Consider the following 19,732-nt stretch of genomic DNA (forward strand, 5'->3'; position numbering starts at 1 on the left):
TTTGCCTAAAATATGGATGACCATCCTTTCACCAGGAGTCTATATTTATCTTTTAAGGTAAGATGTGACTCTTGTATGCAGCAAATATCTGTCCTGAGTTTTTGTATCCAGTCAGCTAACCTGTGCCTCTTTAGAGGATAGTTTAAGCCATTCACATTAATGGAGAATATTGATAAGTTCGGTAAAATTGAGTATCGAGTTTTTTGAAAGTCCAGTGGACATTTTTAATCCTGTCGCCACTGTGGAAGTTGGAGTTTGATCAAAGTTTCTGAGTGAGTTTACTTTTTTGGTAGAGGATTGGGGTCATTATGGAGGATAGGTCTAGAATATTCTGAAGAGCTGGTTCAGTTATGCAAATTTCTACCAAAAAAACATATGAATGTCATTAAAGTATTTAATTTCTCCATCGTAAATGAAACTCAGTTTAGCTGGATACACGATCTGGGGTTGAAACCTATTTTGCTTTAGGAGATTAAAAGTCGATGACCACCCTCTTCTGGCTTGAAAAGCTTCAGCAGAGAGATCTGCAGTCATTCTAATATTCTTCCCTTTGTAGATAATGGATTTCTTACGTCTGGCTGCTTTCAGAATTTTCTCCTTCATATTAACTTTAGTGAAGTTAATTATGATATGCCGGGGGGATGTCTTATTCAGATTGAGTCGTGCTGGGGTTCTGAAACTGTCTGCTATCTGAATTTCAGAATCTCTTAGAATGTCTGGAAAATTCTCTTTCATAATTTCATGCAGAAGGACCTCTGTGCCCAGTGAGGCCACTTCATCACTTTCTGGGATTCCAATGAGGCGAATATTAGCCTTCTTCGAATTATCCCAGAGCTCTCTGAGAGAATGATCCGTTTTTGCTCTCCATTTCTCTTCCTCTTTGAGAGTTTGGAGCATTCAAAGGCTTTGTCTTCAATGTCAGAAATCCTTTCTTCTGCTTGCTCCACTCCGTTACTGAGGGATTCTACTGTATTTTTCAGATCTTTGAGGGCTGCATATTCTTGCTTCAGTGCGTCAAAATCTTTGGTGGTTTTGTCTTTAAATTCATTGCCTGTGGCTCAGTGAGTAGGGCGCTGGCCCCATATGCCAAGGGTGTGGCAGTTTGAAACCCAGCCCCGGCCAAACTGCAACAAAAAAACAGCCAGGCATTTGGCGGTTGCCTGTAGTCCCAGCTGTTTGGGAGGCTGAGGCAAGAGAATCACGTAAGCCCAAGAGTTAGAGGTTGCTGTGAGCCATGTGACGTCATGGCACTCTACCCAAGAGCGGAACAGTGAGACTCTGTCTCTACCAAAAAAAAAAAATTCATTAAATTATTGAAACAACTTTTGAATTTCTCCTCGAATTTCTAATTCGAACTTTTGAATTGGTCCTCGAATTTCTAATTCCAAATTTTCCTCCATTTTATTAATCTTGTTTGCAATCCAAATTCTGAATTCGATTTCTGACATCTCGGCTAGCTGTTTATGAATGGGATCTTCAGTTACATCTGCCATATCTTTCCTTGGGGTGGGGGGGTTGATCTATTCTGGTTATTCGTGTTACCAGAGTTTTTACGCTGATTTCGCCCCATGATTGTTTTACACCATTTGATTTTTCCCCTGGAGCTTTTCAAGGACCCATACAGTGCTATGGCCTGAGAAACTGGGGCCCTGTTTGGTGTGGTGTGGTTAAGTGGTTCTGTCTTGTTTTCAGCTGGTCTATGTTTGATCTTAGTGAAACAGTTACTCTGGGTTGAAGTCTCAGCTGTGGAGAAATACCAGCAATTAATTCACCCCACTCCCCACAGGCAACAATTGGAAAAGGAAAATCAAACCTTACTACAACCACACACAGGACACCACCTGAATAGTCCTCGGGCGATTGTCTCAGTTCAAAAGGTCCAAATCAATTGTCTCAGTCAGCACCTGTCTCAGGTGGGAGAGTTTAAAAGGTCTCTGGCAACTGGATCTCAGGGATCTAGTGGAACTCAGATATGGCTTGCTCTGGTGCTCCATGGTGTCAGAAGGACCCACCCAGGAAATAGATCAGTCTGGGAAGGTTGATGCATCCTTCCCTACTTTGCACCTTTGTCACACCCAGTCACTGATAGCCCCGCAGGGCTGTGACCCAGTTGCCTGTAGTGAACAGATACTCCAGGGGGTTGCACCTGCCTGAATCACAAGGAAATGTATTTCTGCTCAGCCAGGCCACTGCACTCTGCTCCTATCTAGCAGGGGGAGGTGAGGCCTGACAACCTCTGGCGCTTGATGGAGGCTGGGGGGAGTTCACTCAGTTCCAGCCCCGCCCCTGATTGATGTTATTGACAGAACAGAACAGAACAGAACAACTTTGTGGGAATTTGTTTCTGTCCCTGCTAAATTCCCCTGCAGAAAAGAAGCTGTTTTGAGTTCCCAGAGCCTGTGCCTCAGGCCCTGTCTTTGCCTCTGCAGGTTTGTATTCAGTTAGCTGTCAGTTCTAGCCTCCTGTCTTCCTTTGTCTATAGGCTGACAATCCCCTGAGGGCTGGGTATGTCTTAGGCTCAGTAAAGTGGTCCTCTGTGTCAGCCCTGCCCTGGGAACTTCACGGCTCTGCGCGTGCATTTCTAGTCCCTGCGTTCCACCTAGTCCGGTACTGTCTCAGGCAAACCCTTTACTCACAAGGCCTGCGTTTCTGTCCCAGATCTGTTCCGTGGTGGTTGCCACCTGAGTAGATGCCTGGCCTCCTCTGGTTGCCCAGGGAGATAGGGGGTGTGGGTTCGGAATATCTGGGAGTGAGCCATATTGTTGCCAAAAGACGGCTGGTGCTCTGCGTCTCAGGGCACCGATGCTCCTGTGTGGTTCCCTCTCAGCCGACCGTCCTCTCCTCACTCCCGTGCTGCAGAGTCAGCACTGACCAGCTGCAGTTTTGGCCCTGTCCACACCCCTCGAGAAATCACCCAAGAATCTGGATTCCTGGGGGATAGGCCTTCAGACCTCATGGGAGCTCACAGTTGTAGGTAGAGAATATATACAATTTTATAGTTTTATGCCTGGCAGGAGAACACCATGGCACCCTAGTAGGGGAGGTAGGTCTAGTTTTTAGAGGGTGTCTCCCGTGGGGTGTAGTGGGAGGACCTTTGAACTCTGCTCGTTTGTTTGTGGTGCACTCCGAGCTGTTCTCATGGGGGAGGGGACTCCTGTCTGCTTGGTGATGGATTTTGTACCTTTTGTTTGTATCCTTGGGGTTGCAGCTCACCTCAGTGGGGTTGATGTGCGTTCTTCAACCTTCGCTCTTAGTGCAGCTCTAATCCACCAGGGTACTTGCTAAATTTCTGTCCTTTAACTCTCCTTCTGGACGGGAGCCTCTGTGGAAAGCTGGTTTCAGTCAGCCATCTTGTATCTGCCCCTACTTTTCTGTTTCTAATTAATCTGGCCAAAGGTTTATTAGTTTTATTTATCTTTTTGAAAAACCAACTTTTTGTTTCATTAATTTTCTGAATGATTCTTTTGTTTTCAATTTCATTAATCTCCGATTTAATTTTGGTTATTTTTCATCTGCTAGTTTTGGGATTGCTCATCCTTTTCCATTTCCTTGAGATGATTTATTAGGTTGTTGATGTGCTCTTTTTCTGTTTTTCTGATGTAAGCATCTAATGCCATAACCTTCCCTCTTAGCACTGGTTTTGCAGTATCCCATAGGTTTTGGTAACCTGTACCTTCATTGTTGTTATGTTCAAGGAATTTAACAATTTTCTCCTTTATCATTCCCTTGACCCAGTTAAGTATAAAGTTGTTTAGTTTCCATACCTTTGTGTGGGGATGAAAATTTTTGTTGGAGTTAAGTTCCACCTTTATTGCCTTGTGGCCTGAGAAGATACAAGGTATAATTTCAATTGTTTTAAGTTTGTTGAGGTTTGCTTTGTGACCTAAGATATGATGTGTTTGTTCTGTATATGTTTGTTAAGCCCAGTTGTTCTAGGATTACATTTAAGTCCCTTGAATCTTGGTTTAGTTTCTGTTTAGAGGATCTGTCCAGTTCTGTCAGAGCGGTATTAAAGACCCCAGCTATTATGGTTTTATAGGATATCATATTGCTCAGACCAATTTAGGTCTGTTTCATAAGTCTGGAAGCATTTGAGTGCATCAATATTTAGAATTGAAATGTTCTCTTGTTGTATTAGTCCCTTGATCAGTATGAAGTGACCTAAAAAATTATTTTTCATGACATTAATTTTTTTAAGAGTTAAACCAATTGTGCTGTAAAATGTCTCATCTTCTGGATCTGTCATGCCTTGATTTTTTGGGAAAGAATCACTCAGTTTTCTTATAGATTATGGAATTGTTTGATTCTTTATAGTGTCATTTATTTTGCTGTTCTCTTTATTTCTGGCAAACTGGGAGTTAGGTTGAATGATTTGGGTAAATTCATATAAATATTTTTTGCAAGACTACTTCATAGGTGACACATCATATCAGGAGCCCCACATGGTAAGTTTGTACTACTGTTAATAATGCTGTTTGGTCACTAGTTCAGGTGGTAATGGCCATATATCTCCAGTGGAATCAGTAGATAATGTGTGGGATGATTCATTATCACTGTACGAGTATCCTGTTCCCTAGTAGCCTTTTATTGACTAATTTTAACATCCATTGATGGTCCTTGCCTGAATACATTATTACACTTGAAGTTGCAAGATGGTGATTTTCTAATATTGTCTGGCATTTTTGTAAAGAGTAAATTTTCTTCCTGCCTGCTTTTTAAAAAATTCAGTATGTTATATTTAATTACAGCAATTATTCCATTAGATGCAAAGTTATCCTACATATGGCTACTTATGCCACAACTTTCTTTGTTCCATGTCTGGAATTAGACATTTCTCAAAGAATCCTTGATTTATTGTAGTGGGGATTAATTTTAAGAAACCAAAAGCTATGTGCTGAGTGTGCTCATTGCTACTGAGGGGTGTTATTGTTGCTTGTACCATCTTTTGTGGCTAAACCTATGAAACCTATGAAAATCATGAACTCATATTTATGTTTTCAACTAAAATTTAATGTTTTTGTTAATATCTTATATTTATGTCTCATTTTCTGTATGTATAATAGAAATTTGGGTTAATAACAGCACCTTTTAGCTTGTTTTATCCTTTAGTCTACATAAAATTGTGTCAAGTTATGATAGCGAAATTATTATTAGCAATATTAAAATAGCTATGTTTCAGTGTGTGACACCTTTGTGGGGCAAGACACAATTTTAAGAGGGATTTTACTTAATAAATGCAATCAGTATAACCTGGTTTCTTGTACCCTCAATGAATCCCCAACAATAAAAAAAATAAAATAGCTATGCCAGCTTTCTTTTGGTTATTAGTATTTACAGTACAGTGTATCTTTTTCCATACTCCTTCTTTTAGACTTTTAATAGCTGATTTAAGATGTATCTCTTGGTAGCATCATATACTTGAATTTTGTTTTTCTTCATCCTGTCTGACAATATTTATTTTTAAACTGGATAATCTGTTTACTGTATTTACTGACGTATTTGGGTTTAAATATACTGCATTCATTTTTGTTTTTTTGTTTTATTTTTTGACAGAGTCTCACTATGTCACCTTCAGTAGAGTGCTGTGCCATCACAGCTCACAGCAACCTCAAACTCTTGTGCTTAAGTGATTGTCTTACCTCAGCCTCCCAAGTAGCTGGGATTACAGGTGCCCACCACAATGCCCAGTTATTTTGGGGGTATAGTTGTCATTGTTGTTTGGCAGACCCAGGCTGGATTCAAACCCACCAGCTCTGTGTAATGAAAAATGCCCTTGGGCAGCGCCTGTGGCTCAGTCGGTAAGGCGCTGGCCCCATATACCTAGGGTGGCGGGTTCAAACCCGGCCCTGGCCAAAACTGCAACCAAAAAATAGCCAGGCGTTGTGGCGGGCGCCTGTAGTCCCAGCTACTTGGGAGGCTGAGGCAAGAGAATCGCTTAAGCCCAGGAGTTGGAGGTTGCTGTGAGCTGCGTGACGCCATGGCACTCTACTGAGGGCCATAAAGTGAGACTCTATCTCTACAAAAAAAGAAAAAAAGAAAAATGCCCTTAGTTTTTGTATGAAAATGTCTTTATTTCATTTTCATTCTTTGGAGGGTATTTTTGCTGAGCATAGAATTCTGCACTGACAGTTATTTTTCTTTAAGTGCTTTGAAGAAGTTATTCCATGTTCTTCTGACTTTACTGTTTCATGTTATATTTCTCTTCTTTATGGAATCTTAGCTGATCAAATCCTTGTTGCCTTCAAATAAACTTTTTTCTCCTCTAGCTCTTTCTAGTATTTGTCAGTGAGAGATTGGTCTGATGCAAGTAATCTACCCTAGTCAGAAATAATAAGCCAATAAGCCCATTAAATAAAGTCTAAGATTTATTTGTAATGTTTTTGACCTTGGAACTTATCCCAAGAGATATATAGACTCAGATTACTGTGTTTAAAAATTACTTAAAATAATTCTTTCGAGTGTAAAAAAAAACAATCTTTTTAAATTTCAGAATTCAAAGACTGAGAAATTGAGAGTTATCTCAAAACTCTTAAGAAAAAAATTTGAAGTCTTTTAAAAAATGAGTAAAATAAAACTTAAAGTAACTGGAAACAAAATGAACATAAGCATTTTGAAGATTAGACACTTATCTGTAGGTACAGAATACAAAGGGAAAATAATTTTAAAATCATAAGCCAGATCAACAAAATAATTTATCATGCTGAGACTTTGATCTGGAGGGAAAACTTATCTTAAAAATAGAAAACCCAAAACTAGTGGGGGGTGTGAAACCCAGATGAATGCAGGCATTAGGCCTGAGAGTTCTGTGGAATGGTAAAAGAGGTCAACAATTGGAATCTTAACTTGTGTCTTTCCACAAGGGACCCTTGCCACCTTTACCCACTCCTTCCTTCTCCCAGGAAAGCTTTATCAAAGTGTCACTACTTAACAATTAGGTAAGTTTAGAAGCTCATCTGCAATCCAGGACCCAGGCAGTTTACACCCAGTGCTAGAGATCACTGCCCAAGGAGTATCATCAAAGCATGGCCATTTTGGTTTATAGACAGATCCCTGCCATCAGAATTCACACTCCACTCTTCCAACTGGACCAGAGATTAATTTTCATTAATTAATTTCCTTCTTGTGTAGGCACTATTGCTTCTCCCACTTTTAGAACATAGCTTAGGTCAACCAGTGTTTTAGAAGGACTGTGGCAATAAGAGGCCAAATGATGATGGGACTTAGATAGCAACAGGAGCAGTTATTAGAGTGCACTGTCACAATCAGGAGTTGCAGAGGTTGGGTTAGAGTTCATATAACAACTACTTAAGATCCTAAATGATGTTTGCTGTCATGTGGTACATAAAAGATGTGAAAAATTAAACCAATATTCTTTCCATTGTCTATTTGCATGAAACATTGTATCTGAAAAGATTCTTAATGTAGAAAGATGCCATCTGCCATTGAACTTGCTGTTTAGTGAACATCGTTATCGTTTCATTTGCTGTATTTTGGCAAGTACTCTTGGCATTGACCAAATTTTTTTTTTTATTAATTTTCAGATTGAGAGGATCCAGAATCCAGATCTCTGGAATAGCTACCAGGCAAAGAAAAAAATCATGGATGCCAAGAATGGCCAGACAATAAATGAGAAGCAACTCTTCCATGGGACAGAGGCAACCTCAGTGCCACATGTGAATGGAAATGGCTTTAACCGCAGCTATGCTGGAAAGAATGGTAAGGAAGCAAGAATGGTAAGAGAGGGAGTAATGTGGCTGCTCTGAAGGAGGCATCATCTTGCTAGGAAGAGTATGGGTTCATTGTGATCCCCCACAGTTGATGACCATGTTGTAGTCCAAATTTCAGGGTAGGATTCACTATATTTCATCCCAAAAGAAACAGCAAACCTTGTCAGGTGGAAAAATGGATGATTAAAAATGGAAAGCAAATGCCAAAATTTTTAAAAAGATGCTTTGGAGAAAACCGAATATTATTTTAACATTATTTGACATATTGGGGCAACATGTCCAGTTATACACTAAGTTGGAATTCTTTAACATCGTTTTTTTTTTTTTCTTTTCACAGCAGTGGCATATGGAAAAGGAACCTATTTTGCTGTCAATGCCAGTTATTCTGCCAGTGATATATACTCCAAACCAGATGGAAATGGGAAAAAGCATATGTATTATGTGCGAGTACTTACTGGAGTTTACACAGTTGGAAATCACTCATTAATCGTGCCTCCTTCAAAGAACTCCCAAAATCCAACTGATCTGTATGACACTGTCACAGACAATATGCAAAATCCAAGTTTATTTGTGGTATTTTATGACTACCAAGCTTACCCAGAGTACCTCATTACTTTTAGACAATAACATTTTGGGATCTTTCCCCAAAACCATTATTCATCTTTACATGTTTAGTGGTAAAATAATTCTTTTTTCCCCCTTCTTAACAGCTTTTTTTTTTTAAAAGACTAAAGGATCCTTGTCTCTGAAATCAGACTTTATTCAGCTTCTCTTTCTTTTCTCTTTTTTTCTCCATGATTTTCTTTTTTCATGGAAATGAAACTATCTTGAGAGCAAACAAATGTGAAATTTGAATCAGATGATGTAGTTTCAGGAAGGAGAAAATAACAATCTTATGGGCAGATGGCATAGCCATGTCAATCTAGCTGCCAGTGAAGGACACAGCTGGTATGATGTTGGGATGCCATAGTTCTGTGGGGAGCACAATATTACTAAGTGAGAAGGGCTGCCATCTTCCTTGGGGTGCAGGGATAGTATTCATTGATATTTTTCCCTTGGGCTTAGGTCTGTGCCTGATGTACAATAGATATTCCATAAGTTTTTTATAAACCAATTAAGAATGAAAAAGCCTAATCAGACTCCTCCCCGGGACCACCCTTGACTTATTGTCATTTTCCTCAGATTGAACAGATTCCATGACAGGGAACTTCATCCTTCACAAATCAGCCCATGACATGTGGAAAAGAGCCAGGGATCCAGGTTTGCAGTACACTTCTGCCCTACACACTCCAGAGGCTATGACTTCGCTGTTTGGGTTAATTGTGTCCCATGGAGTTGTATAGCATAGCAGCCCTGGCTCCAATTGCCAGAAAGTCCTTTTTAATATTGAACCAAAATCTTCATGTAACTTTTTATAACTTCTGCTAATTGGTCTTCATTCTGCTCGGTGAAAATAATAGGATAATACCTGCTACATCTTCAATGTGAAACTCTTCTAGTGTGCTGAGATTAAATGAACTCCAAGATTATTAAATAGCTTATTTTCCTTGGCAGCCTAGCTTTTGATGATTTTAAGAGCTTATGTATATGTAAAACAAAAGAATTATTAATAAACAGTGATATCATTACTTTGTTAACCGGTATCTTTTGGATGGTAAAGCTTTTTTTTTATCAATTTACTCAAGCGAATTTCAGATTCACCTATCACTTAATGATCACTAATTATACCAGGTACTATAATAGGAGCTTTCACATTTAATTATTTGTTTCTCCACAACTCTGTGAAATAAAAATTATATCCACATTGTAAGCTTGAGAAAACATCACAGTGCAAAAGCCTTGCCTGAGGTCATCTAGGCAGGAGCTATTGGAACCAGCAAAGTAAATCCTGGTCCTTGTGGTCCCTGTGACATCAAGCCCTTTGTTCTTCCCACTACAGAACATGGCCTCTAGATTCATGCCACTGACTCAGAAACATCTCAGACAATCTGCGAAATATCTCCATCTTTCCTTGCCCCTCCATCCCTCTTTCTGGCATTAGTTTCCACTGTAGTCTCTTAATTTGAAGTTCTGTAGCCCAAGAGGCCAGAGTTGATAGGCTGGTGCAGAGGCCTTGCAGATGGCACAGGTGGACGCTAGGGGTCGCTGGGAGGCTAAAAATACTCCACCCCCACCACTAGGAAGGACTGTACTTCAATGGAGGCTGAAAGGGGCTACAATGCTACTTCATTAACATGGAGACCTTAAGATTTTTTTTTTTCCTCCAGGGAAGCTGCTTGCACTCCTGAACATGTTTCCTCAAGTTTTTTTTTTTTTTTTTTAATGGATTTGCAAATGCTCCTTATTGCTTAGGAGTGGATTCCTAGCCACTGGCTTCCTAACTCATCATGGACAATGTAAGAAACTGGAATTAAAAAAGAAAAATCTGCTTTCATTTGGTTTTGATTTGGTTAACTCAGGGCAAAGCTGAGCCTCAGAGTGTACTACACTGAGGAATAAAGATCTAATCAGTAAATGTTATAGTTTTCATCAATATGAGTATGTCAAATATGTCATTTTCCTCCTTCTTGAATAAAATACTTGAAAACTGTCATTTGGTGGCAAACACTGTTATCCTAAGGGCAAATAAAGGGGAGCTTAACGATAAACACAGCCCACCACTGGTTAAAAATAGGCAACACTACAGCTAAACATTACAGCATGAAGGGATCTTTACAGAATTAATATTTGGTTGAAAATTACAGGAAGGGGAACAAGATGGCAGCTGAGAGCTTCTTTGCAACTGGGTGTGATGAGCTTAGAGAAAGAAGACCCAGGCCTCTCTGGCTTTTGGGCTATGCCCAGAAACATCCCTTTGGGGATGCATGGAGATATCGAGAGACTTCCAGACCCCAGGAGGAGGACAACAGCTGCACACATTGTGGAAGAACTGCCCCTGCAGGCTCCACCCTCAGGGTCACAGAGAGAGGATCAGCTGGGAGACCTTGGGCAACTGATTTAGTGACTGAGCAGCACCGAAGGCCGGGACTGACATCCTGGGGAAGATGGGAGCTTTCAGTATTTGCCAGGAGCTGGGCTACCTTGTAGCCTCAACCCTCAGGGGCATAGAGTGAGACCGGTTTTGGCACACTGGATAAGGGGGCAGCCACTTAAGGAGAGAGCCCAGTGACAAATGCTTTCCTGGGAAAGCTTCTGCTTAGCCAAGGTTGACAGTTTAAAGTATCTTTTAAGTGGGATGAGAAGAGATTTAGGTGCTCAATCCTGTGGGGTTTGAGAAATCAACAGAGGCCTCTAGATTTTTTTTTCATTTTTCTAGTTCAAACAAAATTTTCCATTGTTGCCTTCTTTAATAATAAGAATTTCATTTTTGCTAGTGTTTCTGCCCCTATTATTTGTTTTTTCCCCCAATTTTATCCCATAAGGTTTTCTGTTTGTTTTGGTTTGATTTATACTATTTTTGTCTTTCCTTTCTATTTGGTAGAGGTGGGGTACTGTGTCTGATCAGGCTGGCAAAGAGCTGTTGATCTCAAGGGAACCACCTAACCCAGTACTCCAGAGGTTGGGGGTTTTTGAGGTTGCGTCAAAGTACCCTACTGTACACATTTATCAGTCCTGTCTCCCTCTTTCTGTGCCTCTCTTCTTTTTGTCAATATTCCCTTTTACTCACTCCCTTTCCTTTCTCTTTCTTCTTTTTTTAAAAATCTTTTTCCCCTTATTGCTCTTCAATCTTCTCATCCTTTTTTTTTTTTTCTGTACCAAAAGGAGTCATCGAAACCTTACATCAGAGGCACGGTAACTTAAAGAGCAAGAGGAAGTGAAAGAAAAATTAGGGCAAGGAAACAGATAAAGGAAACACTCATGAGGAAGAATCAGCAGAAAAATCATGCAACATGAAAAACGAGTCCAGAGCAACTTCCCCAAGGGACTATGAGGTAGCTACTGCAGAGGATTCTACCTATAAAGAGATGTTGGAAATGACAAAATGGTTAATTTAAAATGCAGATGATGAAAACAACAAAGGAAATTGCTGAGAAAGTGGAAAATAGCCAAAGGGAAATCCAAAAACAGATTCAAATAAGAAATGAACAATATGAAGAATATAGAAAGGATATAGCAGAGCTGAAGGAATTGAAGCAATTAGGGAACTTAAAAATGCAATAGAAAGTATCAAAAACAGATTAGACCAGGCAGAAGAAAGAATCTCAGAGGTAGAGGACAAAGCTCTTGAGATAACTCAGATAGTTAAAGAGGCAGAAAAGAAGAGAGGGAAAGCAGAACGATCACTGACAGAATTATGGGACTTTATGAAGTGTTCAAACATACAAGTTACAGGTATCCCAGAAGGGGAAGAAGAATGCCCCAGAGGAATGGAAGCCATACTAGAGAATATTATAAATGAAAAATTCCCAAATATCAACAAAGATTCTGACACACTCTTTTCAGAGGAATATTGGACCCCAGGTGGCCAAACTCTAACCAAGCTTCTCCAAGACATATTGTGATGAACCTGTCCAAAGTCAAGACAAAATTAAAGATTCTGCTAGCTGCCACGAGTAAGTGCCAATTGACCTACAGGAGCAAATCCATCAGGGTGACTTCAGGCTTCTCTAATGAAACTTTTCAAGCCAGAAGACAATGGTCATCTACCTTTAATCTATTTATACAAAACAATTTCTAACCTAGAATTCTATATCCTGCTAAGCTAAGCTTTAAAATTGATGGGAGAAATCAAATCTTTTACTGATATGCAAACATTTAGGAAATTTGCCACAAGACCAGCTCTACAGCAAATACTTCAACCTGTTCCTCTGATTGACCATCACAATGGACCACCAGCAAAGTAAGCACCCAGAAATTAAAGGACAGAACCTAGCTTCCATGATGATGCAAAAGATAAAACTAAGCAATGGACTTTCACAAAAGAAGATGAACAGAACACTACCATATTTATCAATTATCTCAATAAATGTCTTGAATTCCCCACTGAGGAGGTATAGATTGGCTGATTGGATTAAAAGCACACAAGCCATCCGTCTACTGTCTGCAGGAAACACACCTAGCCTTAAAAGACAAATTAAAAATTCAGAGTTAAGGGTTGGAAGACAATTTTTCATGCAAATGGATTTCAGAAGAAAAGAGGGGTTGCAGTCTTATTTTCAGATATATGTGGATTTAAAGCTACTAAAGTCAAAAAAGACAAAGATGGTCACTTCATATTGGTGAGGGGAAAAATACAACAAGAAGACGTTTCAATTCTAAATATTTATGTACCCAACTTAAATGCTCCCAGATTCATGAAACAGACCTTAATTATTCTGAGCAATAGGATATCCTATGACACCATAACAACAGGAGACTTTAACACTCCTCTTACAGAGCTGGACAGATCCTCTAAACAGAAATTAAACAAAGATATAAGAGACTTAAATGAGACCCTAGAAAAACTGTGCTTGATAGATGTATATAGAACACTCCACCCCAAAGATAAAGAATATACATTCTTCTCATCTGCCCAAGGAACATTCTCCAAAATTGATCATATTCTAGGACACAAACCTCAACAGAATCAAAAGAATTGAAATTTTACCTTGTATCTTCTCAGACCAAAAGGCATTAAAAGTGGAACTCAACTCCAACAAAAATGTTCAATCCCACACAAAGCCATGGAAATTAAACAACCTTATGCTGAATAGAGCTGGGTGCAGGAAGAGATAAAAGAGGAAATCATTAACTTCCTTGAGCATAACAACAATGAAGATACAAGCTACCAAAACCTGTGGGATATAGCAAAAGCAGTCCCGAGAGGAAAATTTATCACTTTATATGCCTACATCCGAAAAACAGAAAGAAAGGACATCAACAAACTCACAAGCAATTGTATGGAATTGGAAAAAGAAGAACAATCTAAACCTAAACCCAGCAGAAGAATAGAAATACCCAAAATTAAATCAGAGATTAATGAAATTGAAAACAGAAGAATCATTCAGAAAATTAATGAAAGGAGTGGGTTTTTTGAAAAAATAGATAAACCTTTGGACAGACTAACTAGAAATAGAAAAGTAAAATTTCTAGTAATCTCAATCAGAAATTATAAAGGGGAAATAACAATGGATACCACAGAGATATAAGAGATTATCTCTGAATACTACAAGACACTCTATGCCAAGAAATTTGACAATCTGAAGGAAATAGATCAATACTTGGAATATCACTCTCTCCCTAGACTTAGCCAGGAAGACAAAGATCTCCTGAACAGACCAATTCAAGCACTAAGCTCAAAGAAACAATAAAACACCTCCTAACAAAAAAATGCCCTGGTCCGGATGGCTTCACACTAGAATTCTATCAAACCTTCAAAGAAGAGCTTATTCTTAGACTGCAGAAATTATTCCAAAAAATTGAGGAGGAAGGAATCTTCTCCAACAGGTTCTAGAAGCAAACATCACTCTGACACCAAAACCAGGAAAAGACCCAACTAAAAAGGAGAACTTCAGACCACATAGATGCAAAAATTCTCAACAAAATCCTAGCCAATAGATTACAGCTTATCATCAAAAAAGTCATATATCATGATCAAGTAGGTTACATCCCAGGGATGCAAGGCTGGTTTATACTCAAGTCCATAAATGTTATTCACCATATCAACAGAAGCAAAAACAAAGACGATTTGATCCTCTCAAAAGATGCAGAAAAGGTATTCAATATAATTCAGCATCCTTTTCTAATTAGCACACTGAAGAGTATAGGCATAGGTGGCACATTTTATTTTCTTTTTTTTTTTTGTAGAGACAGAGTCTCTATCACCCTTGGTAGAGTGTTGTGGCATCACACAGCTCACAGCAACCTCCAATTCCTGGGCTTCGGCGATTCTCTAGCCTCAGCCTCCCGAGCAGCTGGGACTACAGGCACCCACCATAACGCCTGGCTGTTTTTTTTTTTTTTTTTTTTTTTTTTGCAGTTTGGTCAGGGCAGGGTTTGAACCCACCACCCTCAGCATATGGGGATGGCATCCTACCTACTGAGCCACAGGTGCCGCCCTGGTGGTAGATTTCTTAAATTGATAGAAGCTATCTATGACAAACCCACAGCTAATATTTTACTGAATGGAATAAAACTGAAAGCTTTTCCTCTTAGAACTGGAACCAGACAAGGTTGTCCTCTTTCACCATTACTATTGAACTTAGTGCTGGAAGTTCTAGCCAATACAATTAGGCAAAAAAAAGGAAATAAAGGGCATCCAAATGGGACCAGAGGAGGTCAAACTCTCCCTCTTTGCTGACAGTGTGATTTTATACTTAGAGAACCATAAAGATTTGACCACAAGACTCCTGGAAGTCATCAAAAAATACAGTAATGTCTCAGGATATAAAATCAATGTCCACAAGTCAGTAGCCTTTGAATACACCAATAACAGCCAAGACGAGAGGCTAATTAAGGACACAACTCCTTTCACCATAGCTTCAAAGAAAATGAAATACCTAGGAATATACCTAACAAAAGAGGTGAAGGACCTCTATAAAGAAAATTATGAAACCCTAAGAAAGGAAATAGCAGAGGTTATTAACAAATGGAAGAACATAACATGCTCATGGCTGGGAAGAATCGACATTATTAAAATGTCTATACTTCCCAAAGCAATCTGCCATTCAATATTTATTTATTTTTCAATCTACCCTATTAAAATACCAACATCATACTTTCAAGACTTGGAAAAAATAATTTGTTTTGTATGGAACCAGAAAAAAACCTGTATAGCTAAGGCAGCTCTCAGTAAAAAAAAAACAAATCTGGGGGAATCAGCATACCAGACTTTAGGCTGTATTACAAGGTCATAGTGATCAAAACAGCATAGTACTGGCACAAAAATAGAGACATAGACATTTGGAATTGAATAGAAAACCAGGAAATGAAACTAACATCTTACAGCCACCTAATCTTCGATAAACCAAACAAGAACATACACTGGGAGAAAGAATCCCTATTCAGTAAATGGTGCTGGGAGAATTGGATATCCACATGTAGAAGACAAACTGGACCTGCACCTTTCTCCATTCACAAAAATTCATTCAAGATGGATAAAAGACCTTAATTTAAGGCATGAAATAATTAAAATCCTCAAAGAAAGTGTGGGGAAAACACTGGCAGCTATTGGCCTGGGGAATGACTTTCTGAGGAAGACCTCAACAGCAATTGGAACAACAACAAAAATAAACAAATGGGACTTAATGAAAGTGAAAACCTTCTGTTCAGCTAAGGAGACAACAACCAAAGCAAATAGACAACCTACACAATGAGAAAGGATATTTGCATATTTTAGATCAGACAAAAGCTTGATAACTAGGATCTATAGAGGATTCAAATTCAAGAATTCAAATTAATCCACATGAAAAAAGCCAATAATCCCATGTATCAATGGGCAGGAGAGATGAATAGAACCTTTTCTAAAGAAGACAGACAAATGGCTAGTAAACATGAAAAAATGCTCATCATCCCTAATTATTAGGGAAATGCAAATCAAAACCACCCTGAGATATCATCTAACCCCAGCGAGAATGGCCCGCATCATAATCTCAAAACTACAGATGCTGCCGTGGATGTGGAGAGAAAGGAACACTTTTACACTGCTGGTGGGACTGCAAACTAATACAACCTTTTTTGGAAGGAAGTATGGAGAACCCTTAAAGAACTCAAGCTAGACCTCCCATTTGATCCTACAATCCCATCTACCCATATGGAAAAAAATCCTTTTATCACTAGGACACTTACACTAGACTGTTTATCGCAGCTCAATTTGTGGAATTGCCAAAATGTGGAAACAGCTTAAAGGCCCACCAACCCAGGAATGGATTAATAAGCTGTGATATACGTACACCATGGATTACTATTCAGCCATTAAAAAGATGGAGACTTTACATCCTTTGTATTAACCTGGATGGAAGTGGAATGCATTATTCTTAATAAAGCATCACAAGAATGGAGAAGCATTCCTCATTGAGTACATTGAATCCTATGTACTCAATTTTGATATGAGGACAATTAATGACCTAGTACACGCTGGGGGGTGGGAGAAGGGTAGAGCAGAGAGAGAGAGAGAGAAGGAGGGAGGGTATGGGAGAAGGGAAGAACAGAGAGAGGGGCTGGGCTCTCAGTGTGTATCTTACCTTTTGGGGGTAAGACACAACTGTAAGAGGAACTTTACCTAACAAATGCAATCAGTGTAACCTGGCTTCTTGTACCTCAATGAATCCCCAACAACAAAAAAAGAAAGAAAGAAGATTACAGGAAGGGGTACAGGTACAGTTTAGTAGTAAATCTGAAGGTCAAACTGATCCCAGCAAGTCACCCTACTGCTTTGTACCTGTGACAAATCTTGGGTTGGCTCTAAACCCAGAGATTCTTAAACATTTTTGGTATGTGGATCACATGAAGTGTTTCCTGAAATTGCAGGTCTGACCCTATCCCAAAGGAATCAGATTCTGTAACACTGTGGTGGTGCCCAGGAATCTGAATTTCTAGCAAATGATGCTGATATCCCTGACACCCAAAGCTGCATTAGGACTTTCATAGGCCCCAAGCACTTTTGCCTTTGTGGGATCCTTACTACATAAAAAATAGTAAAAACTATGATTTGCAACAGCATTGATATGAGCATAAATGTAACTGATTACATATTTTTCTGATTTTAAAAGAAATTAAAACATCTGTGTGGACCCCTAAAAGCATCACAGGCCTTTGCCACTGTGCCTATTTGGTAAGTCAGCCCTACTGATACCTTGATAATAGGACATTCAGGCATAAGGCTGAAGACTGTATTTTTGTTTAAAGATGCTTTCTCGTTGTTTCCCAGGCTGGATTCAAACTCCTGGGCTCAAATGATCCTCCTGCCTCAGCAAATGGAGTAGCTAGGATTATAGGCATGTGTTATTGCATTCAGCTGAGCTGGTATTCTTTAACTCCCTTGGCCTCTGGAGGGTTAATTAATCTATGGTTTCACTCACTCTGGTAGGTTCACCTGTGAAATGGAAGATGAAATGGGATCCAGCTACCCAATTGGCTGCTAGCCTCCCCTTTCAATATCTTTTCTCTCAACCAAGCTTTAAGATAGTTGGTTGATCTGTTAATTGTCTCATCATTGCTGTCTATAAAATCAGGAAATGATCCCCCACAGTCCATTTACTCTTAGAAATCTATTCATACCAAGGACTTAACTCTCTTCCGAAGTTTCTGTCAATGATTATTACCTCCAACTGAATTAAATTTTTTGTTCCAAAACAACTTTTAAACTTTTCTGATCCCAACCTACACTACAAAACTTTATCTCACATATAAAGTTTTAAAAGTTTTCAAATATATACACATATATAACTGGAAAGTTTTAAGTTTAAAGTTTTCAAATATATACACATATATAACTGGAAAGTTTTAAGTTTAAAGTTTTCAAATATATACACATATATAACTGGAAAGTTTTATAAAATATATTACCCTGAAATATATTTTCTAAAAAGTTTCACAAAATAATATACTATTCCAATTTACTGAAATTATCTACTCTATTCCATTTTTTTTATAATGCTGGTCTCACACACTAAATTGATTTTGTGACTAATGGATCACACTCAACAGTTTAAGAAAGTTGTCAAAAAAGTAGCAAGCATAAAAAGTAAAACATCTGAAGATGTCTATTTCTGCAATAGGCATCTACCTACCAAGAAAAACCAGTATCTCATTCCTGGCCATAGAATTCTCTACTATAATGTATTTGATGAAGTATGCAGACAAGATCTCATTTATTATTTGCTGAAATAGTTAATGAGCACCCACTACGTGCTGGACACTGAGACTTTCTGAGCAATGATCCGCAAGTTCCTGCCCTCGTGGAGTTACATTCTGGTTGACAGCAATAGATGATAAAGAAACACAGGGGTAAATACATACTGGTCAGAAGGTGGTAAGTGCCCAGAAAGGCTCTTTTTAAACCCTGTGTTCCCTAGGCATGATCACATAACAATGCTCTCCCTCACTCACAGAAGATACATCCTTTCTTTGGAGTTACTGACATCCTCAGCCTGGGGACAGTAGGATAAGGCCAGCAATCAATTCATCTCAAAGGTAACTTTGCTCATCTTTCCTATTGTGTATTTGTTTCATGAATGGTTACTCAGAGATCAATACACTTTCCTAACTTCCAAATTCTTTCTTTTTTTTTTTTAGGTATGTTTATTTATTTAATTTTTGTTTATTTATTTTATTTTATTTTTTTGGCCGGGGCTGGGTTTGAACCCACCACCTCCGGCATATAGGGCTGGCACCCTACTCCTTTGAGCCAAAGGTACCACCCCTCCAAATTCTTTCTTAAACAATAATAGTAACTATCCCCAGATTTTCTGCAATTTCACAAACTAAGCTTTTAGTCAGTGTTTCAGGAGTCAATATCATCCAGTCCTTTTTATTGCCAGTACTAGTTATCCTAGATATCCCAGTTCCTTCCAGAAGGAGGCCTCATACTGCACCCCAAACTACTTTTCTCCTAATTATTATCCTGCTCTGGATGGCATGAGTTAACCAGTTAGAATTCTGCAGGTGTAACAAGTGAGATTACCTCAGAGTGAGGCTAGAAATCTACCCAATGGGTCTATTAGACTAGGGGTTGGCAAAGTTTTTCGGTAAAGGGCCAGTTAATATTTTGGGCTTTCTGGGCTACATAGACTCTGCCACAAGTCAACTGTGCCATTGTAATCCTAAAGCCACCACAGACATTTGTAAACTAATGATGTGGCTGCGTTCCAATAAGCTTTATTTGTAAAAATAAGCAGCAAGCTGACTCTTGGTTGAGGCTGATAGAAAGATTAATTCCTAGTGGGAATACCTGGGACTTACATTTGAGATGGGCTGAAGGATGAGGTGAGGGAGAAAGAAAACACACTGAGGAAAAAAGGTCTACAAATAAAAAGGAGCTAGTTTGGCCAGAGAGGAATGTGCATGAAAGAAGGTGGCAACAGACT

The 19,732-nt window shown here is 39.0% G+C and overlaps 1 protein-coding gene across 2 annotated transcripts in view; it reads left to right on the forward strand.

Annotated features, from left to right (window-relative positions):
- The window catches only part of PARP14 (poly(ADP-ribose) polymerase family member 14), a 51,036-nt gene extending 42,665 nt beyond the window's left edge, over window positions 1–8,371 (forward strand). For both annotated transcript variants that reach the window (XM_053564866.1, XM_053564867.1), the window contains exons 16-17: window positions 7,542–7,716; window positions 8,065–8,371. In XM_053564866.1, the coding sequence (XP_053420841.1) occupies window positions 7,542–7,716; window positions 8,065–8,354 (465 nt within the window). In that variant the 3' untranslated portion in view covers window positions 8,355–8,371. The remainder of the gene's footprint in view (window positions 1–7,541; window positions 7,717–8,064) is intronic.
- Window positions 8,372–19,732: the final 11,361 nt, after the last annotated feature.

Source organism: Nycticebus coucang, chromosome 16 (genome assembly GCF_027406575.1).
Source record: "Nycticebus coucang isolate mNycCou1 chromosome 16, mNycCou1.pri, whole genome shotgun sequence".
NCBI classification, from domain to species: domain Eukaryota; kingdom Metazoa; phylum Chordata; class Mammalia; order Primates; family Lorisidae; genus Nycticebus; species Nycticebus coucang.